At 44.8% G+C, this 24,993-nt stretch overlaps 1 protein-coding gene and 1 long non-coding RNA gene across 2 annotated transcripts; one reads left to right on the forward strand and one right to left on the reverse strand.

Moving 5' to 3' along the window:
* Nucleotides 1–8,455: 8,455 nt before the first annotated feature.
* LOC308198636 (uncharacterized protein) lies at nucleotides 8,456–10,794 on the forward strand. Its single transcript, XM_080601395.1, has 3 exons — nucleotides 8,456–10,178; nucleotides 10,341–10,410; nucleotides 10,590–10,794. The coding sequence occupies exons 1-3, from the start codon at nucleotides 8,739–8,741 to the stop codon at nucleotides 10,781–10,783; spliced, it is 1,704 nt and encodes a 567-aa protein (XP_080457521.1). The 5' UTR covers nucleotides 8,456–8,738; the 3' UTR covers nucleotides 10,784–10,794.
* A 9,265-nt stretch (nucleotides 10,795–20,059) lies between these two features.
* LOC308199432 lies at nucleotides 20,060–24,966 on the reverse strand. Its single transcript, XR_013954642.1, has 3 exons — nucleotides 24,830–24,966; nucleotides 24,105–24,225; nucleotides 20,060–22,469 (listed from the first exon to the last, which is right to left on the reverse strand). It is a non-coding gene; the product is annotated as an uncharacterized lncRNA (long non-coding RNA).
* Between the last annotated feature and the right edge of the window lie 27 nt (nucleotides 24,967–24,993).

Here is a 24,993-nt window from a genome sequence, read left to right on the forward strand (position 1 = left end):
TCAGTTTTAGTCAGTATCAGGACCTGGGTCTCTTCCTGCATTGCATTAATGCTATCTTTCTCTATCTTCCACAAAAATTTTTTTTAGACCATTGTGGTGGGTTGACTTTGGTTGGCTGCCAGATCCCCACACAGACACTTTCTCACTTCATCTTCTCAACAGAACAGGGAAGAAAATAAGATGAAAAAGCTGGTGGTTGAAGATAAGGAGAGAGATCATATACCAGTTACTGTCACAGACAATTGCCTTAGGGAAAAATAAATTATTGAAAATTAAAATAGTTTGGGATAGTGAGAAACATAGACATTAAAACAACACCTTTCCTCCATTGCCTCTCATTCCCAGGCTTAACTTCACACCTTTCCATCTGCTCTACCTCCCACACTGCACTGAGTACAGAGGAAGAGGGAATGGGAGTTGTGGTTGGTCCATAACAGTTCCTCTCTACAACTCTTTCTTCCTCACACTTTTTCCGTGTTCCATTGTAGGTCCTTCCCACAGGCTATAGTCCTTCAGGATAGACCTGCTTTTGTGGGGGCTCTCCACAAGCTGTAGTTGTTTTCTTCAGGGAGTATACACCTGCTGCATTGTGGTCCTCTCCACAGGCTACTGGGAAATCCCTGCTCCAGTACCTGCAGAACCTCCTTCTCCTCTTCTTTTTCTCAGCCTGGTGTTGAAAGGTTGTTCATCCCGCTTTCCCCCCCCTCATTCCTCACTGCCTGTTTGGCATTTTTGCCCTTTCTTAAATGCATTTTCACAAATGTACCACCAGCATCGCTGGTCGGTCAACTGTGTCCTTCAATGGGGCTGTTAAAATGCATATCTGGAACATTCCTCTTGCCCATACTTTCCCACCTACACCCAATATGACCCTATATGATCATATCTTTCCCCCTTTATCAAAAGTCTCCCATACTTTTTTTTTCTTTCTTTCTTTTTTTTTTTCTTCTCCTTTATCTTTATTTGAAACTCTAATTTTGCAGTTTTCAAATGCATGGGAATAGTTCTCCTCATACAAAACAATGTAATGCATTGGCTTTACCTTCCCTCGTTATGTAATATTTAGCTTTATGATATCTTCATGTTATCTATACAAACTTAATTAACTTATTTTCATTAAGCACTGAAAGATTGCCCACTTAGAAGTCTAATCCCCATGGCTATCCAATAGTTTTAATTCACATTGTTATTAGTCACTTTCTGTCTAAGGCTCAAACACAGCTATTTTAATGTATCACTTTTACACTGTCCAACATATCTGAAGAATGAATCTCTAGATGTGTCCTATGAAGTAGATGTATACCATAACTTTATTTCTTCTTTTCATATTCAGAATTTTGCAGGATAATAATAATAATAATAATTTCATACTTTTTCTTTGTAGCTTAGTAAATAGGACTTTTGCTATTACTGAGTAATCTTTTTACTGACCTGAGAGTCTCAGGACTTCTTGGGCTCACCTTGACCTCTTCTGTTTTTTGTTTCCTGTAGCATTTTTCTACTATTCAAATGTTTATTACCTCTCACACTTAATTTCTTCAAATATATGAATGCACATATATAACCATCCTGACAAAATCATGGAGTTACTCTGCATTGACTTTGTAACTGTTGATATCAACTGAGGTTAGGGGAAGCTGATGTCCAGCTTTCAAACTTCAGCTGGGTACCAGGAAGCAGATTGGGAGAAGTCAGCAGACTTCATGAAGGACATGCATCAAAATAACTCCTTGCACGCCCAAGACTGAGAAAGAAAGGACTCATGTCATGAACGCCCTTGCAGCAAAGACCTTAGCTGTTCGCAGCTAATCTCACTTCTATTCTACTTGAGGAAGGCTAAATCGTTAGGTCCCATAGGGATGCTGAAAGGATGAACGCACCACCAGAAAAAAAAAAAAAAAAAAAGGAAAAAACAGATATTAAAACTTTTTTATTCATACTGTATTTTTGAAGTTTTCCTGAGTTAATTTGACTGTTAAAACATTTGGATTATTGGTAGATTCTTAGGTTTTATCTAGGAGAGTAATCCCTTTTGCCAATAGTCTGTTTTCAAGTATAACATTTTCCAACTCTAATTTTTTTTTTCCTCAAGTGTGCATAATGGATGAAAGGGCCATTACAAAAAAACTGTACCACATAAGTCCTCAATGGGGCCAACATATACAGCAAAATGTTAATTATTAAGGCTTGGTAGTGACACAAACTCTCATGGTATTGAAAAAATGTGCACTATGAGCAGAATATGTGGAATTTTATATCACTCCATTAATTTCATAACATGGAATCATAGAATGTCTTGGATTGGAACAGACCTCAAAGATATCTAATTCCAACTTCCTGCCATGGGCAAGGACACCTCCCACTAGACCAGGTCACTCAAAACCCCTTCCAACGTGGCCTTGAACACTTCCAGATATGGGGCATACACAAATTCTCTGAGCAAATTGATCCAGTGCCTGACCACCCCCTGAATTTCCTCATAATATCCAAACTAAATCTTTCTGTCTTTTTGTTTAAAACTGTTTCCTCTTGTCCTATCACTACCTACCCTTGTAAAAAGACACTCCATCTTTTTATTAAGACCCCTTTAAGTAATGAAAGGCTGAAAAAGAAGCGTGGAGATGATGCTAAGGGCACAGGGATATCCTGGGAATGTAATTGGACCATCAAATTCCTTCATAAATCACAGAACTGACGTTCCGCTCCTCCTCCTCAAATCAGGTAGGAAATTTTATCTTTCTTATCATTGCTTTTCTTTTATCACCTCTTCAGCTCCTGTGTTGTTGATATTGTTTTCAACTTTGTGCTGAAGCAGTGATTATAATGAGTATACTGAGTCAGAATAATCAATTAAACCTTAGGTAGTTCTTTCTAGATTATTACTTTAGGTACCAAACCTTCACACTGAGCTATTATTATGAGCTATTCTGCCAGCAATTCATATATCTTCAGTGATTTTGCTTCCATTGAGAGAGATTTTAGTTTCTGAAGTAAACACAGTACAATTAAACTACCAGGAGCAGCTGTTTTCATTTTTCCAGTGAGTTGCTTTCACTTCTGAGCCTGTTTCATTCCTTTGCTTTTAACTCAATGTTCAGTTCAGGCAATCACAGACATTTACTGTTTTGGTGCACAGGGGCTTCTGCAGTATTCTTCCTGGAGTGAAATTTTATACATTTTTTGACATAATCATGCAAAGACGTATTCAGCATTTACTAGAATCACTTCACCCTAAAGTGTATTATGTTGTGAGAATTTATTTTCTTTGGCTTTTTTCCCTGCAGGAGAAATCACTCAAAAAAGCAAGTGTCCTAAACATTGCGATTTGCAAAGCCTGTCCTATTTTCTGTGTCTAGAATATCCGACCTAAAAGAAGTGTTGCTGAGAATAATACCACAGACGCTTCATTGAAATAAGTGTGTTAACTGCTGTAAAGAATTTTGGTTTGCTCTTGCTTTTAGCTTGCACTCCTTATGCTTTTATTTTATTTTATTTTATTTTATTTTATTTTATTTTATTTTATTTTATTTTTTAAACACACACACCCCCCTGTCCTTTAATGACTGTAATATAAACTTAAGACATTTCTTAGTAAGTTCCAGAGAAGTACTGGATGTGACATTGGCATTGGAATAGGCTGCCCAGGTAAGTGGTTCAGTCACCATCCCTGGAGGTCTTTAAAAGATGTTTAGATGTAGAGCTTGGTGATATGGTTTAGTGGAGGACTTGTTAGTGTTAAGTCAGAGGTTGGACTAGGTGATCTTGGAGGTCTCTTCCAACTTAGATGATTCTGTGATTCTGTGACAGAAACAGACTTCTTTATGAGAGTTTATGAATACTATAGAGAAGGTTATTTTGTAGATTACTGTTTAATTATATTGGTTTAATCTAATGGGGGAATAATGGAAAACAAAGAAAGAGAACAGAAGGACTAAAAACAACATGCCATTTGCAGACACTTAGAGGTTATTAATAGAAGACAATATCATCAGAAAAAGCCTGGATTGCAAAACAGCAAAGGACAAGAGGCAATGGGCGCAAACTGGAACACAAAGAGTTCTGTCTGAACATCAGGAAACGCTTTACTGTGAGAGCGATGAAGCACTGTAACAGGATGCCCAGAGAGTTTGTGAAGTCTCCCTCCTTGGAGATATTCAAAAGCTGCCTGTACATGGTCCTGGGCAACCTGCTCTGGGTAGCCCTGCTGAAGCAAGAGGTCCCTTCCAACCTCAACCGTTCTGTAATTCTGTGACAATAACAACTCAAGTATAGATTTGCCTATTGATCTCAAGCCTACCTTGACAGTAGACTTTACTTGCAAGCCTTAAGTTAAATGGCCTGAATGCTCCAGAGCCCACTTTCTCTAAATGTGATGTCACCATTTTTAGATAGCAATTATTTTTTTTCCTATATATTCCACTGCTGATAAATTTCCAGAGAAAGGATTTCAGTAGTAAGTCCTATTTAGACTGAATGATTAATTGCTTACTTATCCAGGCCTGGTCTAAATATGAGACTATTTACATTTTATTTTTGTCTTTGATAGGCAAGGGATTGGAACTGATTGCTGGATCAAGAGTATTATAGACAGAAAGGATCCATAGTTAATCTTCCTCTGTAACCAAAACTTTGCAACAATCAAGATTTTCAGGCTAAGAACCAGTTAAGTCCATTCACCTATGCTATACTGTACACATGTACATGAATGTACAGAGAACACAATCAGTTCAAGGACTGGTAAATTAATTTTCTCTCCTTGAATAAGAAATGCATTGAAAAAAAAATAATAGACTTTTTTTTTCCAATTAATTAAAAGTCTTTAAATCATAGAACTGTTTTTTTGTTTGTTTGTTTTGTTTTGTTTTTCTTTTCTTCATTTAAGGATATCTGCCTGTGTATTGATTTACAGCACATTAATCAATAAATTAATTATGTCTTTTAGGTAAAAACATATCAATAGGTAATTTAGCAATGAATGTTTTATGACATAAATTGGCTGCATTTGCTGACAAAAAATAGACTGTGTTCTACATTGAATTACATAGATCATCACATTCAAGATATACAATATTTTGAATATGTCATAGCCTTAAGATTTAGTAACTCAATAGACATTAGTGAAGTCTGAGAGTCCAAGTTTCAGTAAGTTTTTGATCATTCTTATGGTGCTCATGACTGATGTATCTATCACAATAAGTTAGAGAATATTTTTGTTGAAATGTGTACAACCCTAAAGATGTTTTGTAACATCCATGTAGTGACTCAGTTTGGGAGGAGATTTTAAGCATATTTCAACTAAAGCTAGCTATTACACAGTTGACATCCAATAAACAAAAAGAAAATGTACCACAACTCTAAAATGACATAGACCAATCTTTTCTAGAAAACTGAGTGTTCTGTTGTGTATATTTAACCTTTTAAAACAGAGAATTAAACTAATTAAATGCAGCAGTGCTCTTCACCAGGTATCCAATTACATTATTAGAACTGAAGGCCAGTCGGTGGAGCATGCAGTCTATGACAACTCAAAAAGATACTCCTTAGACCCTTAGTGGTGAGGGAATTGGCTGATGTAGCTGCCAAGCCTCTCCCCATCATATTTGAAAAGTCATTACAGTCAGATGAATGGAAAAAGGGAATCATCATTCCCATTTTTAAAAAGGGTAGAATGGAACACCTTGGGAACTACAGGTTGGATGAGTCCCAGGGACACTAATGTTGTGTGTGGCATCCCTGCCCATGGCAGAGGGTTTGGAACTAGATGATCTTTAAGGTCCATTCCAACGCAAGCTGATCTATGAAAAGGGAATTAACTATGCCAGTTGTCTCACCCAAACTGTCACTAAAAGCAGAAGTGATTTCGGTCAGATAGCTCAGGGCCTTTTCCATCCTGTTTATCCAAGAGCATCTTCAAGGATGAAGTTTCCAAAACCTGTCCAAGCAACCTGTTCCAATGTTTGATTAACCTTATTGTGAAATTTTCATAAATATATATAATGTGTTTCCTGTGTTCCAACCTGTGTCCGTTACCTGTTGTCCCACCACTGTGCACTTGCAAGTGAAATATAGCTCCACCTTCTCTATACCTTTCCATCAAGTATCACAGAATCACAGCAGTTCACGAGGGGTAGGCAGAGGTAGTTCATATTGTAACAGCCTAGCAGGTAGCAGGTGAGGAGTTCCAGTGGCATGGTCCTGCTCCACAGCAGCCCTGTTTCCTGACCAGCTGGAGGCTGCACCTAGAATAGTGCGTCCGGTTGTATGTCCCCCAGTACAAGATACACATGAAAAGTCCAACAGGGGGCCACTAAGATGATCAAGGGACTGGAGCATCGCTGAATCACAGAATGGCCAAGGTTGGAAGGGACCTTTGAAGATCATCTAGTCCAAACCCCTGCCAAGCAAGATCACCTACAACACATTGCACAGGATAGCACCCATGTGGGTTTTGAATATCTCCAGAGAAGGAGACTCCACAGCCTCTCTGGGCAACCTGTTCCAGTGCTCTGTCACCCTTACAGAAAAGGAATGCCCCTTCATTTTGTCTTTTGTGTAGCATCTGCCTGGTGGGATAGGGAAAACTTTGTTTCTTCTGTGGTGGCTAGCTCATGAGTCTGTCTCAGAGATGTTAGCGTATGCTTCCACCCCTTCCCTCTCTGACTCCCTGATGCTCCTTGGCCTACTCACCTCGTCACGAAGCTCCACCACCTGGCTGAGCAGTTCTTCAACCTGGGCACACCTCCCACGGACACTGACAGAAAACTCGGGCACAACCTGCAGCCCAAGACCTGCAAGGCCGCGTGTTTCCCTGAGACCTCTGTCTGGGTAGCCATATCTCTAGCTGTGGCTGGAGAGGCCACAAGGGATGCTGAGGCCATGGCTTTCTGCCAGGTGGATACATGGCTGGGCTCTTCGCAAGCAGGTTACAACCACCGTTGGAAAACAGCAGTGAGAGCGCCCTCCCTGCTCGCCCTGCCTGCGCAGAGAGCAGCTGTGGTGGAGTTTGGCTGCCCAGTTGGGTAAAACCACCACATTGGCTCACTCACCATCTGTGTCAAGAAGTGAAGGAAGTTATCTTCCACAGACGATAGAAACCTCTGAGACTGTTTCCTCTTTGCTGTGTTGCATTCCCAGCAGATATCTGGTAAGCTGGAGTCTCCCATGAGAACGAGGGCAACTGATTGCAAGACTTAATTTTTAGGCACCATTTGCCTTCAGGAAGCCATGCTGGCTGAAGCCCTGAATGAGAGCATGGAGAGCTGCCAAAGGAAGAAAGGGCTGAGGCCTGGAGCATTCGCTTGGACGGGGTGCATTTGGCAAGGGCTTGTCAACAGGGAGGCCACAGGGTGGCCTCTGTGAGAGGAGATGAGGGGCTGCCCCGTGCCAGACACGGCATGGTTCCAGGCACTTCCAACAGCCCCAGTGCAGGCAAGAGTGAGCCCGTGAGGGATGGTGATGGTGCCTCTGGGGAAATATCTGGCAGAGGGCCGCCAAAATGACGGAGCGGGCCTGGAGTAGGGGAGCCCAGAGGTGCCTCCTGACCCCCACACTGCTGTGAGCCAGTGTCTCGGCGGGAGGCTGCCAGGAGCAAGGTGGCTCCACAGCAAGCACCAGGGCTTTGTGACATGGGGCGGCGTCAGGCCACAAGACCATTGTGACAGGGCAAGTGTCCCCATGGTGACGGTGTGCCTTGTGGGGCCCGAGCCCCCGTGGTGCCCACTCCCAGGAGTGCAGCGCCGTCAGGAGGCAGCAGCTGCCCTGGGTGCCTGTTTCTTTGTCTCTTTGAGAGGACAGAGAGATGTCGAAGGAGCAAGAGGCGAAGGCCCGCTCCCAGCCCGACGAAGGGCTGCCGAGCGTGCAGAAGCGCCGCCAGGTGCGGGACAGGGAGGGAGGGAGAGGGCCGACACAGCAGCGAGAGCGCCAGGCGGCGGGGCACGGCACCGGGGCGCGAGGCCAGGCCCTGAGCATCCGCGGCTCAGGCCCAGGTCCTCCTGCCCTGGGGGGTTCCCCGGGGCAGAGCTGAGGCCTGGGATGGCTGCGACTCGCATGGGCCAGGCAGCTCTTTGCCCCAAGGACCTGGCGCTGAGGTGGGGCTGGGTGTGCCGGCACCACAAGGGATGCTGGTGGCAGCGCAGCCACTGCCATCCCACACCTCCTTCTTCCCACAGGCGCGACCCAACCTACCACAGGCAGGACCGCCGGGCAGCCAGAGCCCGTCCTCATCCATCCATGGGGTCAGGCTGCCACTGCTCCCCTGCCCAGAGAGGTCACAGGCCTTGAGGAACCAGAACACACAGGTAGGGAGCCCAAGGGAGATGGGGCCAGATGCCTTCCCAAGCCCTGGGAGCTGCTGACAAGGAGGCAGCATGTGCTGGAGGGGGCAGGTGGGCTGGTGCTTGAGGTGGGCAGGTGGGAAAGGGCCACAGTAACATGACCTTTCTCCTTTGCTTCCCTTGCAGACAGACAGGCCGGAGCTGAGGCAGGCACTGCCCCGCAGCAGTGCCACCAGTGAACGGAGAGAGCCTCTACCAGCCTTGCTGCCTCTGCCAAGGCAGGCAGCGACACTGACAGCCACACCCCGGCATTCAGTGGGAGCTGCAAATGTCCCCCGGCTGCCCGCTCTGCCAGCAGTAGGCTCCACCACTTCTGCGCCATGCAGAGACCGCATCGCGAGCACCAAGGCTGTCAGACTCCCCGAGGTCGTCCCACGTCCTCAAGGAAACCCGAGTAAACAGCAAATGGCAGCAACTGCTGAGAGCTGGGGGACAGCCCTGCAAGTCCCCGCATCCATTCTGACGCCTCTGCAGGCCAGACCTGAGCAACGCAACAGGCTACCCCCGAGCCATGCTGCAGCCAAGAGCCCAAGACTCAGGGTGCAGCAGGGGGTACTAAGGCACCATGCCCCTCCCAGCAGTCTGGCAACACCAGCAAGGACAGCCCAGGTGCCGGCAACCAAGACTGAAAAGACACCGGCAGCACAGACAGAAACAGATGACCATGCTCAAGAGGACACGAGAGCTGCTGGTGGGACCTCCAAGCCATGTTCCCTGGCAGCAGCACCGGGCCCAGCAGCGCAGGCAGACGGCATTGCCTGCCACCCTCAGGGCGAGACCCCACACCCTGAGGATGTGGCACAGTGTCTGGACAGTGAGCCAGAGCCTCTGGAAGAGCTGGAGAGCACCGCTGCAGGACCATCAAGGGAGGAACAGAGGGACTTGATGCAGGGGGAGGAGCAAAGAGATGCTGCTACCAAGGACCCGTCAGGAGGGAGGCAGCAGAAGGAACCCACCTCAAACCTTCACCAGGACCCAGACGCAGCCTACCAGCAGGGGCCTGGCTCACCCCATAACACTGGCGGAGATTCTGCAGGAGAGGCAGTCAGCCACGCACAGAGTGCATCTCTTGCCCTGTCAGGGACAACCAATGCTGAGCCAGCAGCTTCTGCGCAGGCCGCAGGTCCTGCCAGTGAGGGGGACAAGGAGCCTCTGGGTGCATCAGCACCCAGAGATGCTAATTCGCCTTCTCCCCTGCCTGCCGCTATGCCTGACCCTTCCACAAACACCCAGGGAAGACCGTCGACATTGCAAGACCGGGTCAAGATCAACTGGGATGTCTATGGGCGCTCTTCCTTTCTGCCAGCAATGCGGACCATTCCTAGCGGGGAGAGGGAAGGCCGCCGGTTGTCCTGGTGGAACGTGTCCTGGCCGAGCAGCGTGAGGGTTCCAAGACTGCGAGGGATCTGGGCAGCACGTGATGGTGACACAGCTGCCGGCACTGCACCCAGCGCATCGGGCAGCCAGGAGATGGCAGGGAGGACCGCGGGCCAGCGCCTTCCCTACCTTTGCCCCTCAACGAGTAAGACCACTCTGCAGGATGTTCAGGAAGAGTGGGAAGAGAGCCCCAAGAGAAAAGCTGTGGCAGAAGCAGACGACGTCCCACCCAGCATGTCTCCTGCCCCATCTGGTGAGGCCGATGCCGGGCCTTCAGCTGCTCCTATGGCTGCAGTTCCCGGGCCCGAGGAGCTCACCCCTGTCTGCATGCCCGAAGACGGAAAATCTTCAGCCCCTCCCCTGGCTGTGGACCCTGTGGAGGAGGCCAGCACAGCACCTCTCACCCCATCGGCATGTGAGGAAGAAGAAGCAGCACCTTCTCCCCTGGTTGGGAGCCTTCTGCAAGAGGTAAGCAAGGTACACCTTCCTCGTCCCACAGGTGTGGAAGCCACAGACCCTGCCGGTGGGCCTCGAGGCCCCTCATCACTTATGCCCCTGGCCCGGGGCACCGGGGCCCAGAGCATGGCCAAACGGTGGCCTACAGGTCTGTGGTTTTCTCTCCCCACGCAGGTTTCCTCCGAGCCCAGAGGCAGTGCACAGCGCTCCTCGCACTTCCAAGCAGTGCCAGAGGAAGGCCCAGGTATGTCCCCGAGTGTGGAGCCATCACAGCCCGCAGCATGGAGGCTGGCAGCACTCCACGCACAGGGTCGGACCGTGCCCAACTGTCCCCTCCCTGGGGAAAGCCCTGTTGGTGGGGGCAGGCAGGGCCATGCCCAGTGCCTGCCCAGCCCCTCACGTACAGCTCTCTGTCCCCCACAGGCACCGCTGCCCTCCCGCATGCTGCAGCTCGCCGGCGATGGCCCAACTTCTTCAGGACAGCGCTTCGGGCTCTGCGCAGGGCTTTCTCCTGCAGCTGCATCACAGGAGACCGAGAGCAGCAGCATGAGGCTGCCAGAACCAGGCAGCTCCCTAGAGATGGCAGCTTCGGTCCTGAGGACGGGGCTTCTGAATAAAATCGTTCAGAACTCTTTCCTAGCTGAGGGCTGTCTCTTCTGTTCTGTTCTGTTCTGTGTGCACGGGTGTCTACAGGCTGCGAGTGCTGCTGCTGGGGTCAGACCCCGGGGCAGTGGGTCCCCATTTCTGTGGTGCCAATGCCTAGAGGGATCATGGGTGTACAAGGCAGTGTGATAGCTGGCAAAGGTCAAGCCGGATGAGCCAGTGAGCCCATGTGTCTCCAGGGCTGAGACCACTCTGGGGTCACTGTGTTAGGGATAAAAGGCTTAAACTGGTCTGATGTGAAATAGCCATTGTTTTAAGACTAGCAATGGGAAACTCTGACCTTGCAACGATACATAATGCTTGCTCAGTGATACGGCACCAGGCTGCAGTCATCCAGCTTGAGACAATGCTGCCATCCACACAATTCCAGTATTCTGTCACCCTCACAGATAAGGAATGCCCCTTCATGTTCAGCCAGAACCTCCTGTGCTTCAGTGTGTGCCCATTGCCCCTCGTCATGTCGCTAGGCACAACTGAAAAGAGACTTGCTCCATCCTCTCGACATCCTCCCCTCAGATGTTTATACACATTGATGAGGTCTCCCTCCCCTCAGTCTTCTCTTGTCCAGACTAAACAGTCCCAGTTTTCTCAGCCTGTCCTCGTATGACAGGTGCTCCAGTCCCCTCATCATCTTAGTAGCCCTCCTCGGGACTCGCTACAGTCTTGTACAGGGGAGCCCAGAACTGAACACAATACTCCAGGCGTGGCCTCACCAGGACTGAGTAGAGGGGGAGCATCACCTTCCTTGGCTCGCTGGCAACACTCTTCCAAATGCCCCCCCTGGATACCACTGGCCCTCTTGGCCACAAGGTCACGTTGCTAACTCATGGTCAGCCTGCTGTCCACCAGGACTCCCACATCCCTCTCTGCAGAGCTGCACTCCAGCAGGTCATTGCGCAGCCTGTACTGGTACTTGGGGCTATTCGTCCTTAGGTGCAGGATCCTGCACTTGCCTTTGTTGAACTTCATGAGGTTCCTCTAGGCCCAACCCTCCAGCCTGTTGAGGTCCCTCTGAATGGCAGCACAGCCCTCTGGGACATCAGCATTTCCTCCCAGCTTTGTGTCATCAGCAAACTTCCTGAGTCTGATAAACTTGAAAGAGTTTATCTATCATTTTATATGTTTTCCATTATCTAAATTTTTGAACCAAAAGGAATTTTTCTAAGTTCCATGTGTGTCCTCTAGGCAGGCAGTATTGATCACCAACAACACTAATTAATTTTATGCACTTACTTATTTCAAATTTTGAAACTAGTTGCAAGTGTATGAGCTCATGAAAAATATGAATCTGCGATACCAACATAATTGTCAGATGTATCACTTTGATGGAGAATTTGTTTTGTTAAATGGTATCCGGATTTTGTAGATTTTTTATAGAGTGCTGTGGAGTTCACAGCTGATTCAATACAGTAGTTGAACTTCAACCAGTTAATACCTTATTGAATATATATTGAAATTTAGAGGATTAGTTTGAGTTTTAGACACTTCTGAATGTTCTGTTATACTCTTCATAACTATAATAATATTTTTATGAGATTATAACCTATATTATTTCTTCCAGGCTTTTTCATAACCTATAATCCATTTATTTCTTATTTGGCTTTATTGCCATGTAATAGTTTCATTTTTCTACTGTCTAACTACTTTTCTGGGGCATGGTACATTTTGCAATATTTTTTTGGGGGGGGAATCATAATAAAATATTTTGCTGTTCAAGTAATTTTAAAATATTTTAAGCTGAACTATGCCATAAGCAAAAATAAATAAATAAATAAAAATAATAAAAAAAGCAAAATTCCTGACCTGGAAGTCTGGGACAGGGAGAAGAAAAACCCCTGCACAGTTCAGATGGAAACAGTTAGAGACCTGCTGCTCCACCTGGACTCTCACAACTCCATGGGGCCACATGGAATCCACCTGAGGGTGTTTAGGGAGTTGGTGGATGTGATTGCTGGGCCACTTTCCATCATCTATCAGTGGTCATGGTCATCCAGAGAGGTCCCGGATGACTGGAGAGTTGCTAATGTGACGCCCATCTATAGGAAGGGTCATAAGGAGGACCTGGGGAACTACAGGCCTGTCAGCCTGACCTTGGTGCCAGGAAAGGTGATGGAACAGCTCATCTTGAATGCAATCACACAGCATATGTGGGACAACCAGGGGATCAGGCCCATTCAGCATGGGTTCATGAAAGGCAAGTCCTGCCTGACCAACCTCATCTCTTTCTATGACCGGGTGACCCGCCTGGTGGATGAGGCAAAGCCTGTTGATGTAGTCTACCTGGACTCCAGCAAGGCCTTTGACGCGGTCTCCCACAGTATTCTCCTGGAGAAGCTGGCAGCCTATGGCTTGGACAGAATATACTCTTTGCCGGGTTAAAAACTGGCTGGATGGCTGGTCCCAGAGAGAGTGGTGGTGAATGGAGTGAAATCCAGCTGGTGACCGGTCACCAGTGGTGTTCCCTAGGGGTCACTGTTGGGGCCCATCCTCTTTAATATCTTTATTGATGACTTGAATGAGGGAATTGAGTGCACCCTCAGTAAGTGTGCAGATGACACCAAGTTGGGGGGAATTGCCGATCTGCTGGAGGGTAGGGAAGCCGGTCAGAGGGACCTGGACAGAATGAATCAATGGGCAGAGGCCAATGGGATGAGGTTCAACATGGCTAAATGATGGGTCCTGCACTTTGACCACATCAATCCCATGCAATGCTACAGGCTTGGGGCAGAGTGGCTAGAAAGCTATTCAGAGGAAGAGGACCTGGGTGTGCTAATCGATGCTGGCGTGAATTTGGTCTGTTCTCCCATGTGTCTGGTGACAGGACGAGGGGGAATGGGCTGAAGGTGCGCCAGGGGATGTTTAGGTAGATATTAGGAAGAACTTCTTTACCGAAAGGGTTGATAGGCATTGGAATGGGCTGCCCAGGGAAGTGATTGAGTAACCATCCCTGGAAGTCTTTAAAAGATGTTTAGATGTTGAGCTTAGTGATATGGTTTAGTGGACGACTTCTGTTAGGTTAGAGGTTGGAGTAGGTGATCTTGGAGTACTCTTCCAATCTAGATGATTCTGTGATTCTGTGAACATGAGCCGGCAGTGTGCCCAGGTGGCCAAGAAGGCCAACGGAATCCTGGCTTGTATCAGGAACAGTGCAGTCAGCAGGATCAGGGAGGTGATCGTCCCCTTGTACTCTGCTCTGGTGAGGCCGCACCTTGAGTACTGTGTTCCGCTTTGGGCCCCTCACTACAAGAGGCCCTGGAGTGTGTCCAGAGAAGGGCTACGAAGCTGGTGGAGGGCCTGGAACACAAGTCCTGTGAGGAGTGGCTGAGGGAACTGGGGTTGTTTAGTCTGGAGAAGAGGAGGCTCAGGGAAGACCTTATTGCTCTCTGCACCTACCTGAAAGGAAGGTGTGGGGAGATGGGTGTTGACCTCTTCTCACTAGTGATAGGACTAGAGGGAATGGCCTCATGTTGCGCCAGAGGAGGTTTAGGTTGGAAATGAGGAGACATTTCTTCTCAGAAAGAGCAGTTAGGCATTGGAACGGGTTGCCCAGGGAAGTGGTGGAGTCACCGTCCCTGGGGATGTTCAAGGAAAGGTTGGACCTGACAATTAGGGACATAGCATAGTGGGTGACATTAGTAGTAGGGTGATGTTTGGACCAGATGACCTTGAACATGAACTTCCAACCTTAATTATTCTATGATAAATACTCAGTCCTAGTTCCTAGTCACGTGAACAAGTTCTTTCATAGAGAATGCCTGGAGCAGACTGACATTTCATGAATAATGACTTTGTTTTATTTGAGCATTTTTATGCTGCTGACATATGTCAAATAAAATCAGAGGTTCTTTTATCTTTTTTTTTTTTATCTTTTTATCTTTCCAGCTATTCTTGGCTAAAAATCACTTTTTTTTTTTTTTTTTTGGGGGGGGGGGTGGAGTATAAATCTTTTTTGTTACATTCTAGTATTTTCTGGACTCCAATTCCACACATACAGTATGATGTAACAACTGTTGACACTTTTATGTTCAGAATGAATTCTATCTGATTTCTTCAAGTTCCAATGAGGTCAACATGGTTACTTGCTGGAATAAGCTTAGCAGCTTTTGGCTGCCTTGAATTTACTTTATTACTCTGTATGGTCAATTTATGTTGTTGACTTAGCAAAGCAGCTAGGTACATAATGAAGCGTTAATAAAGTAAAATTCATACTTAAATGTGCTTTAGAACCCCAGAATTAGGATCTTTTACCTGATTTCATTATTGTTTTTTTCTTTCATCCTGAACTTGCTGTATACAGAGTGAGTTAACCATTTCACAGAATCATTTAAGTTGGAAAAGACTGCTAAGATCATCAGTTCCAATGGTTAACCTAGCCCTGCCAAGTCTACCAGCAAACCATGTCCCTAAGCACAACAACTACATGTTTTTTGAACACCTCCAGGGATAGTCACTCAACCACTTCCATGGGCAGCCTGTTCCAAAGTGTCACAACACTTTCAGTGAAGAAATTTTTCCTAATATCCAACCTAAACTTGCCCTGGTTCAACTTGAGGCTGTATCCTCTTGTCTGTCACTTTTTGCTTGGGAAAAAAGGCTGACCACCATCTCATAACAACCTTTTTTGAGATAGACAGTTACAACCTCCTTTGAAATAGAAAGATGTGGACGTGTTAGAGCGAGTCCAGAGGAGGGCTACAAAGATGATCAGGGGGCTGGAGCACCTGTCCTGTGAAAAAAGGCTGAGAGAAACAAGGGATGTTCAGCCTGGAGAAGAGAAGGTTCTGGGAAGACCTCATTGCATCCTTAATGATTCTATGATTCTATGATTCTATTCTTTTCCAACATAAATGATTCTGTGATTCTAATCTATGAGTTTAAAATTTCTGGTGACAGGAGGAAAACTGCCACCAAAACTTCAGTCCTGGATATGGGGAGAGCAGACTTAAGGCTGCTCAGGGAACTAGTTAGCAAGGTCCCCTGGGAAACTGTTTTTGAAGGTGTTGGCATCCATCAATGCTGGTCAGTCTTTAAGCACTGCCTCCTAAAACCACAGGATCAGGCAATTTCAAAAATATCGTAAGTCAGGCAGGCAGGGCAGAAGGCTGGCTTGGCTGACCAGGGATTTTCCACTGGAACTTAGGCACAAAAAGAAAGTGTATGGCTGCTGGCAGCAGGGTCAGGCAACATAGGAGGACCACAGGGAAGTTGTTCACCTTTGTAGGGAGAAAATTTGTGCGGCCAAAGCCCAATTAGAGTTGAAGCTGGCCAGGTCTGTGGGAGACAATAAAAAGGCTTTCTTAAATATGTGAACAGAAAGAAAGAGGACCAGAGAAAATATAGAACTACTACTCGATGGAGATGGTCACCTCACAAACAAGGACATAGGCAAAGCAGAGATGTTTAATGCCTTCTTTGCCTCCGTCTTCAAGACCAATGTTGGGCTTTGGGACCCTCGGTGCCCTGAGCAGGAGGACCGTGATGGTGGGAATGATAAACTTCCAACTGACCCTGAACGTGTGTGGGATTTGCTGCTCCACCAAGATCCATACAAGTCCATGGGTCCGGATGGGTTTCATCCCAAGGTGCTCAGAGAGCTGGTTGACGTCATTGAGGGACCTCTCTCATTTATTTTTCAACAGTCTTGGGAATCTGGAGAGGTCCAAGTAGACTGGAAGCTAGCAAATGTTGTACCAATTTTCAAGATGAGCAAGAAAGAAGACCCTGGTAACTACAGGCCTGTCTGTCTCACACCAGTGCCTGGTAAGATTACAGAGAAGATTATCCTGGGAGTTATTGAAACACACCTGGGGGACAGTGCAGCCATTGGTCCCAGCCACTGTGGGTTCAAAAGAGTTAGGTCCTGTTTGACGAATTTAATTTCCTTGTATGATAAGATCACCCATCTGATCGATCAAGGCAAACCAGCTGATGTGATCTTTTTGGATTTCAGTAAAGCTTTCGATACAGTTTCCCATAGAATCCTACTGGACAAAACGTCCAGCATACTGCTAGACAAAAACATCAGACAATGGGTGAACAATTGGCTGACGGGTAGGGATCAAAAGTTATGGAAAATGAGGCTACATCAGCCTGGTGGACAGTCACCAGGGGGGTCTCCCAGGGCTCCGTTTTAGGGCCAGTTCTTTTCAATGTTTACGTAAATGATTTGGATGCAGAACTAGAAGGTATTTTGAGTAAGCTTGCAGGCAATACTAAACTGGGAGGAGTTGTTGTCTCTGTTGAGGGTAGAAAGGCCTTGCAGAGAGATCTGGACAAATTGGAGAGCTGGCCAATCACCAACTGCATGAGGCTTAACAAGAGCAAGTGCCAGGTCCTGCACCTGGGACAGGGCAACCTTGGCTATATGTACAGACTGGGTGATGAGATGCTGGAGAGCAGCCCTGCAGAGAGGGATCTGGAGGTTTTGGTTGATAACAAGCTGAATATGAGCCAGCAGTGTGCCCTGGCAGCCAGAAGGGCCAACCGTATCCTGGGGTACATCAAGCATGGTATTGCTAGCCGGTTGAGGGTAGGGATTGTCCTGCTCTACTCTGCGTTGGTGTGGCCTCACCTTGAGTACTGTGTGCAGTTCTGGGCGCCACAGCACAAATGAATGTAAAACTGTTGGAGAGTGTCCTGAGAAGGGCTATGAAGATAGTGAAGGGCCTAGGGGGGAAAACACATGAGGAGCAGCTGAAGTCACTTGGCCTGTTCAGCCTGGAAAAGAGGAGGCTGAGGGGAGACCTCATTGCGGTCTACAGATTCCTTACAACAGGGAGCAGAGGGGCAGGTGCCAAACTGTTCTCTTTAGTGACCAGTGATAGGACCTATGAGAATGGTGTCAAGCTGCGGCACAGAAGGTTCAGGCTAGACATTAGGAACAGGTTCTTCACTGAAGAGGCTTGTTGTGCACTGGAATAGGCTCCCCAGGGAAGTAGTCACTGCACCAAGACTGTCGGAGATTAAGAATCATTTGGACTATGCTCTCAGTCATATGGTCTGAATTCTAATTTATGTGTGGACCTGTGTGGTGTCAGGAGTTGGACTCGATGATCCTTGTGGGTCACTCGGGATATTCTATGGTTTTATTATTCTATGATTCTACCTTTATGTTCCTTCTGCGTAGCAGTCTGCATAGCTATGGAGACCAAGCTGAGAATCCCTTCTAATTAGATCTCCTACATGACAGTTCATCTAAGAATCAATATAAAAATTGTGCATCCAAGGTAATGAAGCAGCTTGGAGTAAGGTGGGAAGGAAACTTAGTCCTGAGCCAGCAGAGAGCCATGTGCTGGTGCAGTGGTCTGCCCCTGCACTACACTGAGACTGTAGATAGACTTGTGTCCTGCCAGCCCCAGGCAAAGCCTTGCAGGCAGTAGCACTCTACGTGCTAACAGAGCATAACCAATCTTTCTTTTTCTGTTTGGACAGAATAGTGTTTAAGTCCATTACTGGGCATCATTTTATGAGCTGATGCCCCAGGCATAGCTGTGTTACACAGCAACGCTAATCTTTCTTTAACAGGGAAGGACAGTATGCCAGGAAGGACTAATATTTCCTGGAGGAATTTGGTTTGCTCTGCATAGCTGTCTGCAAAAGTGCAATTCCTTAAATGCTTCCTTGTTGGTCTCAGAAAAAGTCCAAAGCATGTGCTGCTAAAGCAGTTTACTCAGACTCCTCCAGGTTATGATATTTCTGAGACCCATATATACATGGACAGAAAAGTTTGTGAGTTAGGCAAATTTTTCTCTTGAGAAAAAAAAAAAAAAAAAAAAAAAACATGGAAATCTTTCTCTTGAAATCCTATATGTAATGAAATAGTCACAGCCACATCACAGCTACCATTTTCTTCTGAAACTGTGACATTTTGATTCATCAGTCCTGTGTTTATTTTTCTACAAAGGCAACTTATTCAGATGATGTATAAAGAAGGAAAAGGTGGAATGGTCCTTTGAATCTGATGTTTTGTATTTCAAATGCACATCTGATTCTACTAAACTTCATTTTGGTAGGGAAATCTTGCCTAAACCTCAGAAATTTTGCTCATGTCTAATTATTTTGGGGAAATGAAGCGAGAACTTTCTACCTCTGCATTAATAAGGAAGTGATTAATGACATGTTAGTTATTCACATTAAAATAAGAAGAGAAGCATAAGAAATGAAATTGATAAGATGGTGGCTGTTACTTTTTTTGTTACTTTTTTTTTTTTCCAGATGTTGTTTATATTGGACTATGCCCAAAGTATTACTGTTATGCATAACAGTCAGAGTTTTTCATTTTTCTTTACAGGTATGTGATCTGTTAAACATGTCTTATGTTGTAATTTAATGGCTCTGAAAAAGGGTACCTTTTGAGATGTCACTTTTAGGAAAGATTGTATCAATGTAGGATTCATTTTGGTGATAAAGCAGAAGGAACAAAAATTGAGTGTGAAAAAAATAAGAAGTCTAATTACCAAATAAAACTTTCTTTTACTAGTTTATTTTCCTGGTCTATGGTTTCTTGCTGCCTGTTTAATGGAAAAAGAGAAATAATGATGTAGAGCAATAATATATCATATTCACACCATCATTCTAGAACTAATGATACACAAGAGATATAAACATCATTCAGCTTTTGGTGAAAGTGCAAATCTGAAATAATTTCAAAACAACACAGAGAATAATTAATGTTGAGGATATTTCGAAATCATATGACTTACAAGGTAATTAATGATAATTGGCTTCCTTGGACCATAGAAGTTGGCATATTTATGTACAATTGTGTGTAAAGTAATATTCCTACTTAATCAGATTTTTCTTCTTAGCACTTTTTTTTCTTTTTTTTTCTCTTCTCTCTTCTCTTCTCTTCTCTTCTCTTCTCTTCTCTTCTCTTCTCTTCTCTTCTCTTCTCTTCTCTTCTTTTCTTTTCTTTTCCTTTTCTTTTCTTTTCTTTTCTTTTCTTTTCTTTTCTTTTCTTTTCTTTTCTTTTCTTTTCTTTTCTTTTCTTTTCTTTTCTTTTCTTTTCTTTTCTTTTCTTTTCTTTTCTTTTCTTTTCTTTTCTTTTCTTTTCTTTTCTCCTTCCCTTCCCTTCCCTTCCCTTCCCTTCCCTTCCCTTCCCTTCCCTTCCCTTCCCTTCCCTTCCCTTCCCTTCCCTTCCCTTCCCTTCCCTTCCCTTCCCTTCCCTTCCCTTCCCTTCCCTTCCCTTCCCTTCCCTTCCCTTCCCTTCCCTTCCCTTCCCTTCCCTTCCCCTCGTCTCGTCTCGTCTCGTCTCCCCTCGTCTCCTCTCGTCTCCTCTTTTCTTCTTTTATTTTCTGGATAGAAACAGAGTGCATTATTGTTGTTCTTATGACCAGTAAATGATTTATTTTTCCTTCCTCTCCTCCTCCTTATCTACCTGCTTCAGGGCTGCAATAAGGGACTTTCAAGCAAAGTAATATCTTCTTAATTATTTTCCTTTTTTCCTTCCTTCCTGGCTTCCCAAGCCAGCCTTTGTTACCATAAATATTTTCCTCCCTCATAAAAATATTTTCTGTAACACGCTCTGCCTACAAAATACCACCTTTGGCCAAAGCTTGTAATTATTAAGTTTCCCACTTGCATTAACATAATGTTGATTATATGATGTCCTCGTTCAACCAAAATGTTTTTGTCTATCATGTCATTACCAAACTTTGCAGAGCTATCTTCCAGGCTCAGAAAGAAATATATTAAGCATTTTTTTTTTTTTTTTAGAAAGGATGGAAGTTATAAAATTACCACCAAATAGGAAAGCTCATAGGAACCAAGCATATATTACTAATCTACAGGTTTCTAAGAATTGCACTTCGTAGGCAATTTGATGAGAGGCCTTTGAGAATTTTGTTATTTATAACAGTGTTACAGTTCATTTATATTTTACGCAGACATAAAAAGTCTTATTCCCAATTGCCAAAAAGCAAAAAACAAAAAAACATAAATCAAACAACCCATCTACCCTCACTCCTCTAGTCAACTTATATGAATAGTATGTTATGTATTCCTTAATTTTTAATAGAAATCTATTGGAAATTGTTTGTTTTGCATATGCAAAGTATACCAATCATACTAAACTTAGGAAGATCATAGTAGTTTATTCATTTCTCTGAGAGGCAGGGTTTGTTTCATTGGTTGCATCTCCATGAGTTTTCTTGATTTCCTTTTTTTAAAAAAAAAAAAAATATATATATATATATATATATTTTTTCCATCCTCTGGGAAAGGCAAGGGAGTGAAAAACTGCATGCGTGTTTATTTGCTAGCTGGGATCAACCTATTATTGTTCGGGATCGAATACTGGGAAAAGAAAAAGTGAAATCTTCAAGAAATTAAATCTAATATAGTCTACCTTAATGTATCGGCAAGCTGTAAACTATTCTTCCCTTGTAGCACAAGCGTGTGCTTATGCCTATAAACACCTATGACACTTTAGTTTGTTCTTATCAGTGAAAAAAAAAAAAAACAAAAAACAACAAAAAACTTTAATGTTTCATTATAGTGAAATATATACAAATAATTCTTCAATTGTTTTGAGATTTTCTGCTTGAAATAGTAAACAAAGCACACATTGCTCCTGCTTCAGAATTAATCTCCAAAACAGTGACTAACCCCACTCTACGAAGAGTCAGTGTGCAGGCTGGTACAAAACCAAAACCAACACCAACACCAACCTGACCTATGCAGTTCTGTTTTCTTAATTTATGTCCTGTTCCATTCCTAAATGACAGACCAGGACATAGAAAAGACTTTTGAAACTCTTTATTTGCATTAGCAGCTTTTGTTTGCTTATTTGTTTGTTTTTGTATCAACAGTCTATATTGCATTAACAATTTTTTCTCCTTTTCTGTCATTTCTTCAGTCAGTGGACATTATCAAATGATTTTTTTTTTTTGAAAATGAAAAAAAAAATCCCTTCTCCTTCTTTCCTGTTAAAATTAATAATTCTATCCCTCACATACTGTAGCTTGACCTCATTAAGAAAGATTGTTTTTTTTTCTGTTGAGCATTTATCACTTCAGAAAACATTACAAAATTATTCATTTAAATGATAGAACAAAGCATTGTTTCACAGATCTTCATGTTGCAAGTCATCAAGCAGTTCAATTACGAAATACTATCGTTCCTCTGAATGACAACAGATTACCTTGAATGCAAGGTAAGCAACAAAGCAACAGTAACAAATCCAGGGAAAGTTTTTTTTTCTTTTCCTTTTCTTTCCAGAACTTGAAAAAATGCATAAGATATTAGTAACTTTGTGGGTTATAAGCACCGTAAGACAGCATGGTCACACAATTCCAGCTGCAAGCTACCAGAAAATCTACACGGGTGAGAAAAGCTAATGTAGGTCTTGGCATTCAGCTTCAGTAAAGATTTGATTGGAGTTTAGTTATCCAGCTTGCCATGTAGGTCAGATATTCTGCCAGATGATTTCTTTTTCTCACTGTTTTCTCACAGAAGAGACAAAATTTATCTCAGGAGCATGAAACTAAATCCCAGCATAGCTGATCCACTGTGACACTGTGGCACAGTTGCCAATGGCAGACAAAAAGAAAAATCTCCCTCTGTGTCAATTTGAAAACAGCAGTGGGTATCAGACTGTATTGGTTGAATTCCTGCTTTTCCAAAAGTTGAGTAAGTGTGTGCCTAATACAGGAAAGAAAACAAGAAAGCAAGACATTTTAAAATTAGTTCCTGGGAAATGAGAATTCAGCAGGAAATGAAATGAAAGGTAATTTGATCTGAGCAGTAATAGAAATCGTGACATTCAGAGGTCTCTTGATGAGAATTTACAGTAGAATAGAAGTCATCGGCTTGCCATAAGCATTAATTTAATCAGTGACTGTTTCTCATTACTACGTATCCATCACACCATTATTACTTTTCTGCTTAAAACACATTTGTATACGAATTATTTTTCCTCTTATATTTGTAGGACAGTTCATAGAATCATAGAATCAAAGAATATCCCGAGTTGGAAGGGACACATAAGGATCATCAAGTCCAACTCCTGGCACCACACAGGTCCACACATAAATTAGAATTCAGACCATATGACTGAGAGCATAGTCCAAATGATTCTTAATTAAGGCTTGGTACAGTGACTACTTCCCTGGGGAGTCTGTTCCAGTGCACGACAAGCCTCTCGGTGAAGAACCTGTTCCTAATGTCTAGCCTGAACCTTCTGTGCCGCAGCTTGACACCATTCTCATAGGTCCTATCACTGGTCACTAAAGAGAACAGTTTGGCACCTGCCCCTCCACTCCCCTCATGACAAAGCTGTAGACCTCAGTGAGGTCTCCCCTCAGCCTCCTCTTTTCCATGCTGAACAGGCCAAGTGACTTCAGCTGCTCCTCATGTGTTTTCCCCCCTAGGCCCTTCACTATCTTCATAGCCCTTCTCAGGACACTCTCCAACAGTTTTACATTCATTTGTGCTGTGGCGCCCAGAACTGCACACAGTACTCAAGGTGAGGCCACACCAACGCAGAGTAGAGCAGGACAATCCCTACCCTCGACTGGCTAGCAATGTTGTGCTTAATGCACCCCAGGATACGGTTGGCCCTCCTGCCTGCCAGGGCACACTGCTGGCTCATATTCAGCTTGTTATCAACCAAAACCCCCAGATCCCTCTCTGCAGGGCTGCTCTCCAGAGTTTCGTTGCCCAGTCTGTACGTAGAGCCAGGGTTGCCCTGTCCCAGGTGCAGAACCTGGCACTTGCTCTTGTTAAGCCTCATGCAGTTGGTGATTGGCCAGCTCTCCAATTTGTCCAGATCTCTCTGCAAGGTCTTTCCACCCTCAACAGAATCAACAACTCCTCCAAGTTTAGTGTCATCAGCAAATTTGCTCAAAATACCTTCTAGTCCTACATCCAAATCATTTATAAAAACATTGAAGAGGACTGGCCCTAAAACGGAGCCTTGGGGGACCCCACTTGTGACCGCTCACCAACTTGATGCAGCCCCATTTACCACAACCCTTTGAGCTCTGCCTGTCAGCCAATTGTTCACCTATCATATGATGATTTTGTCTAGCTATATGCTGGACATTTTGTCCAGTAGGATTCTATGGGAAACTGTATCGAAAGCTTTACTGAAATCCAAAAAGATCACATCAGCTGGTTTGCCTTGATCGATCAGATGGGTGATCTTATCATACAAGGAAATTAAATTCGTCAAACAGGACCTAACTCTTTTGAACCCACAGTGGCTGGGACCAATGGCTGCACTGTCCCCCAGGTGTGTTTCAATAACTCCCAGGATAATCTTCTCTGTAATCTTACCAGGCACTGGCGTGAGACAGACAGGCCTGTAGTTACCAGGGTCTTCTTTCTTGCTCATCTTGAAAATTGGTACAACATTTGCTAGCTTCCAGTCTACTTGGACCTCTCCAGATTCCCAAGACTGTTGAAAAATAAATGAGAGAGGTCCCTCAATGACGTCAACCAGCTCTCTGAGCACCTTGGGATGAAACCCATCCGGACCCATGGACTTGTATGGATCTTGGTGGAGCAGCAAATCCCACACACGTTCAGGGTCAGTTGGAAGTTTATCATTCCCACCATCACGGTCCTCCTGCTCAGGGCACCGAGGGTCCCAAAGCCCAACATTGGTCTTGAAGACGGAGGCAAAGAAGGCATTAAACATCTCTGCTTTGCCTATGTCCTTGTTTGTGAGGTGACCATCTCCATCGAGTAGTAGTTCTATATTTTCTCTGGTCCTCTTTCTTTCTGTTCACATATTTAAGAAAGCCTTTTTATTGTCTCCCACAGACCTGGCCAGCTTCAACTCTAATTGGGCTTTGGCCGCACAAATTTTCTCCCTACAAAGGTGAACAACTTCCCTGTGGTCCTCCTATGTTGCCTGACCCTGCTGCCAGCAGCCATACACTTTCTTTTTGTGCCTAAGTTCCAGTGGAAAATCCCTGGTCAGCCAAGCCAGCCTTCTGCCCTGCCTGCCTGACTTATGATATTTTTGAAATTGCCTGATCCTGTGCTTAAAGACTGACCAGCACTGATGGATGCCAACGCCTTCAGAAACAGTTTGCCAGGGAACCTTGCTAACTAGTTCCCCGAGCAGCCTGAAGTATGCTCTCCCAAAAGCAGGCCTCAGCGCCCCATGGCGGCGTCACCGCCAGACCCCGGCTCCCGCCCCTGCCCCGTGACGACTCCG

This window comes from Anser brachyrhynchus (assembly GCF_964034855.1).
Source record: "Anser brachyrhynchus genome assembly, chromosome: 8".
NCBI lineage: Eukaryota > Metazoa > Chordata > Aves > Anseriformes > Anatidae > Anser > Anser brachyrhynchus.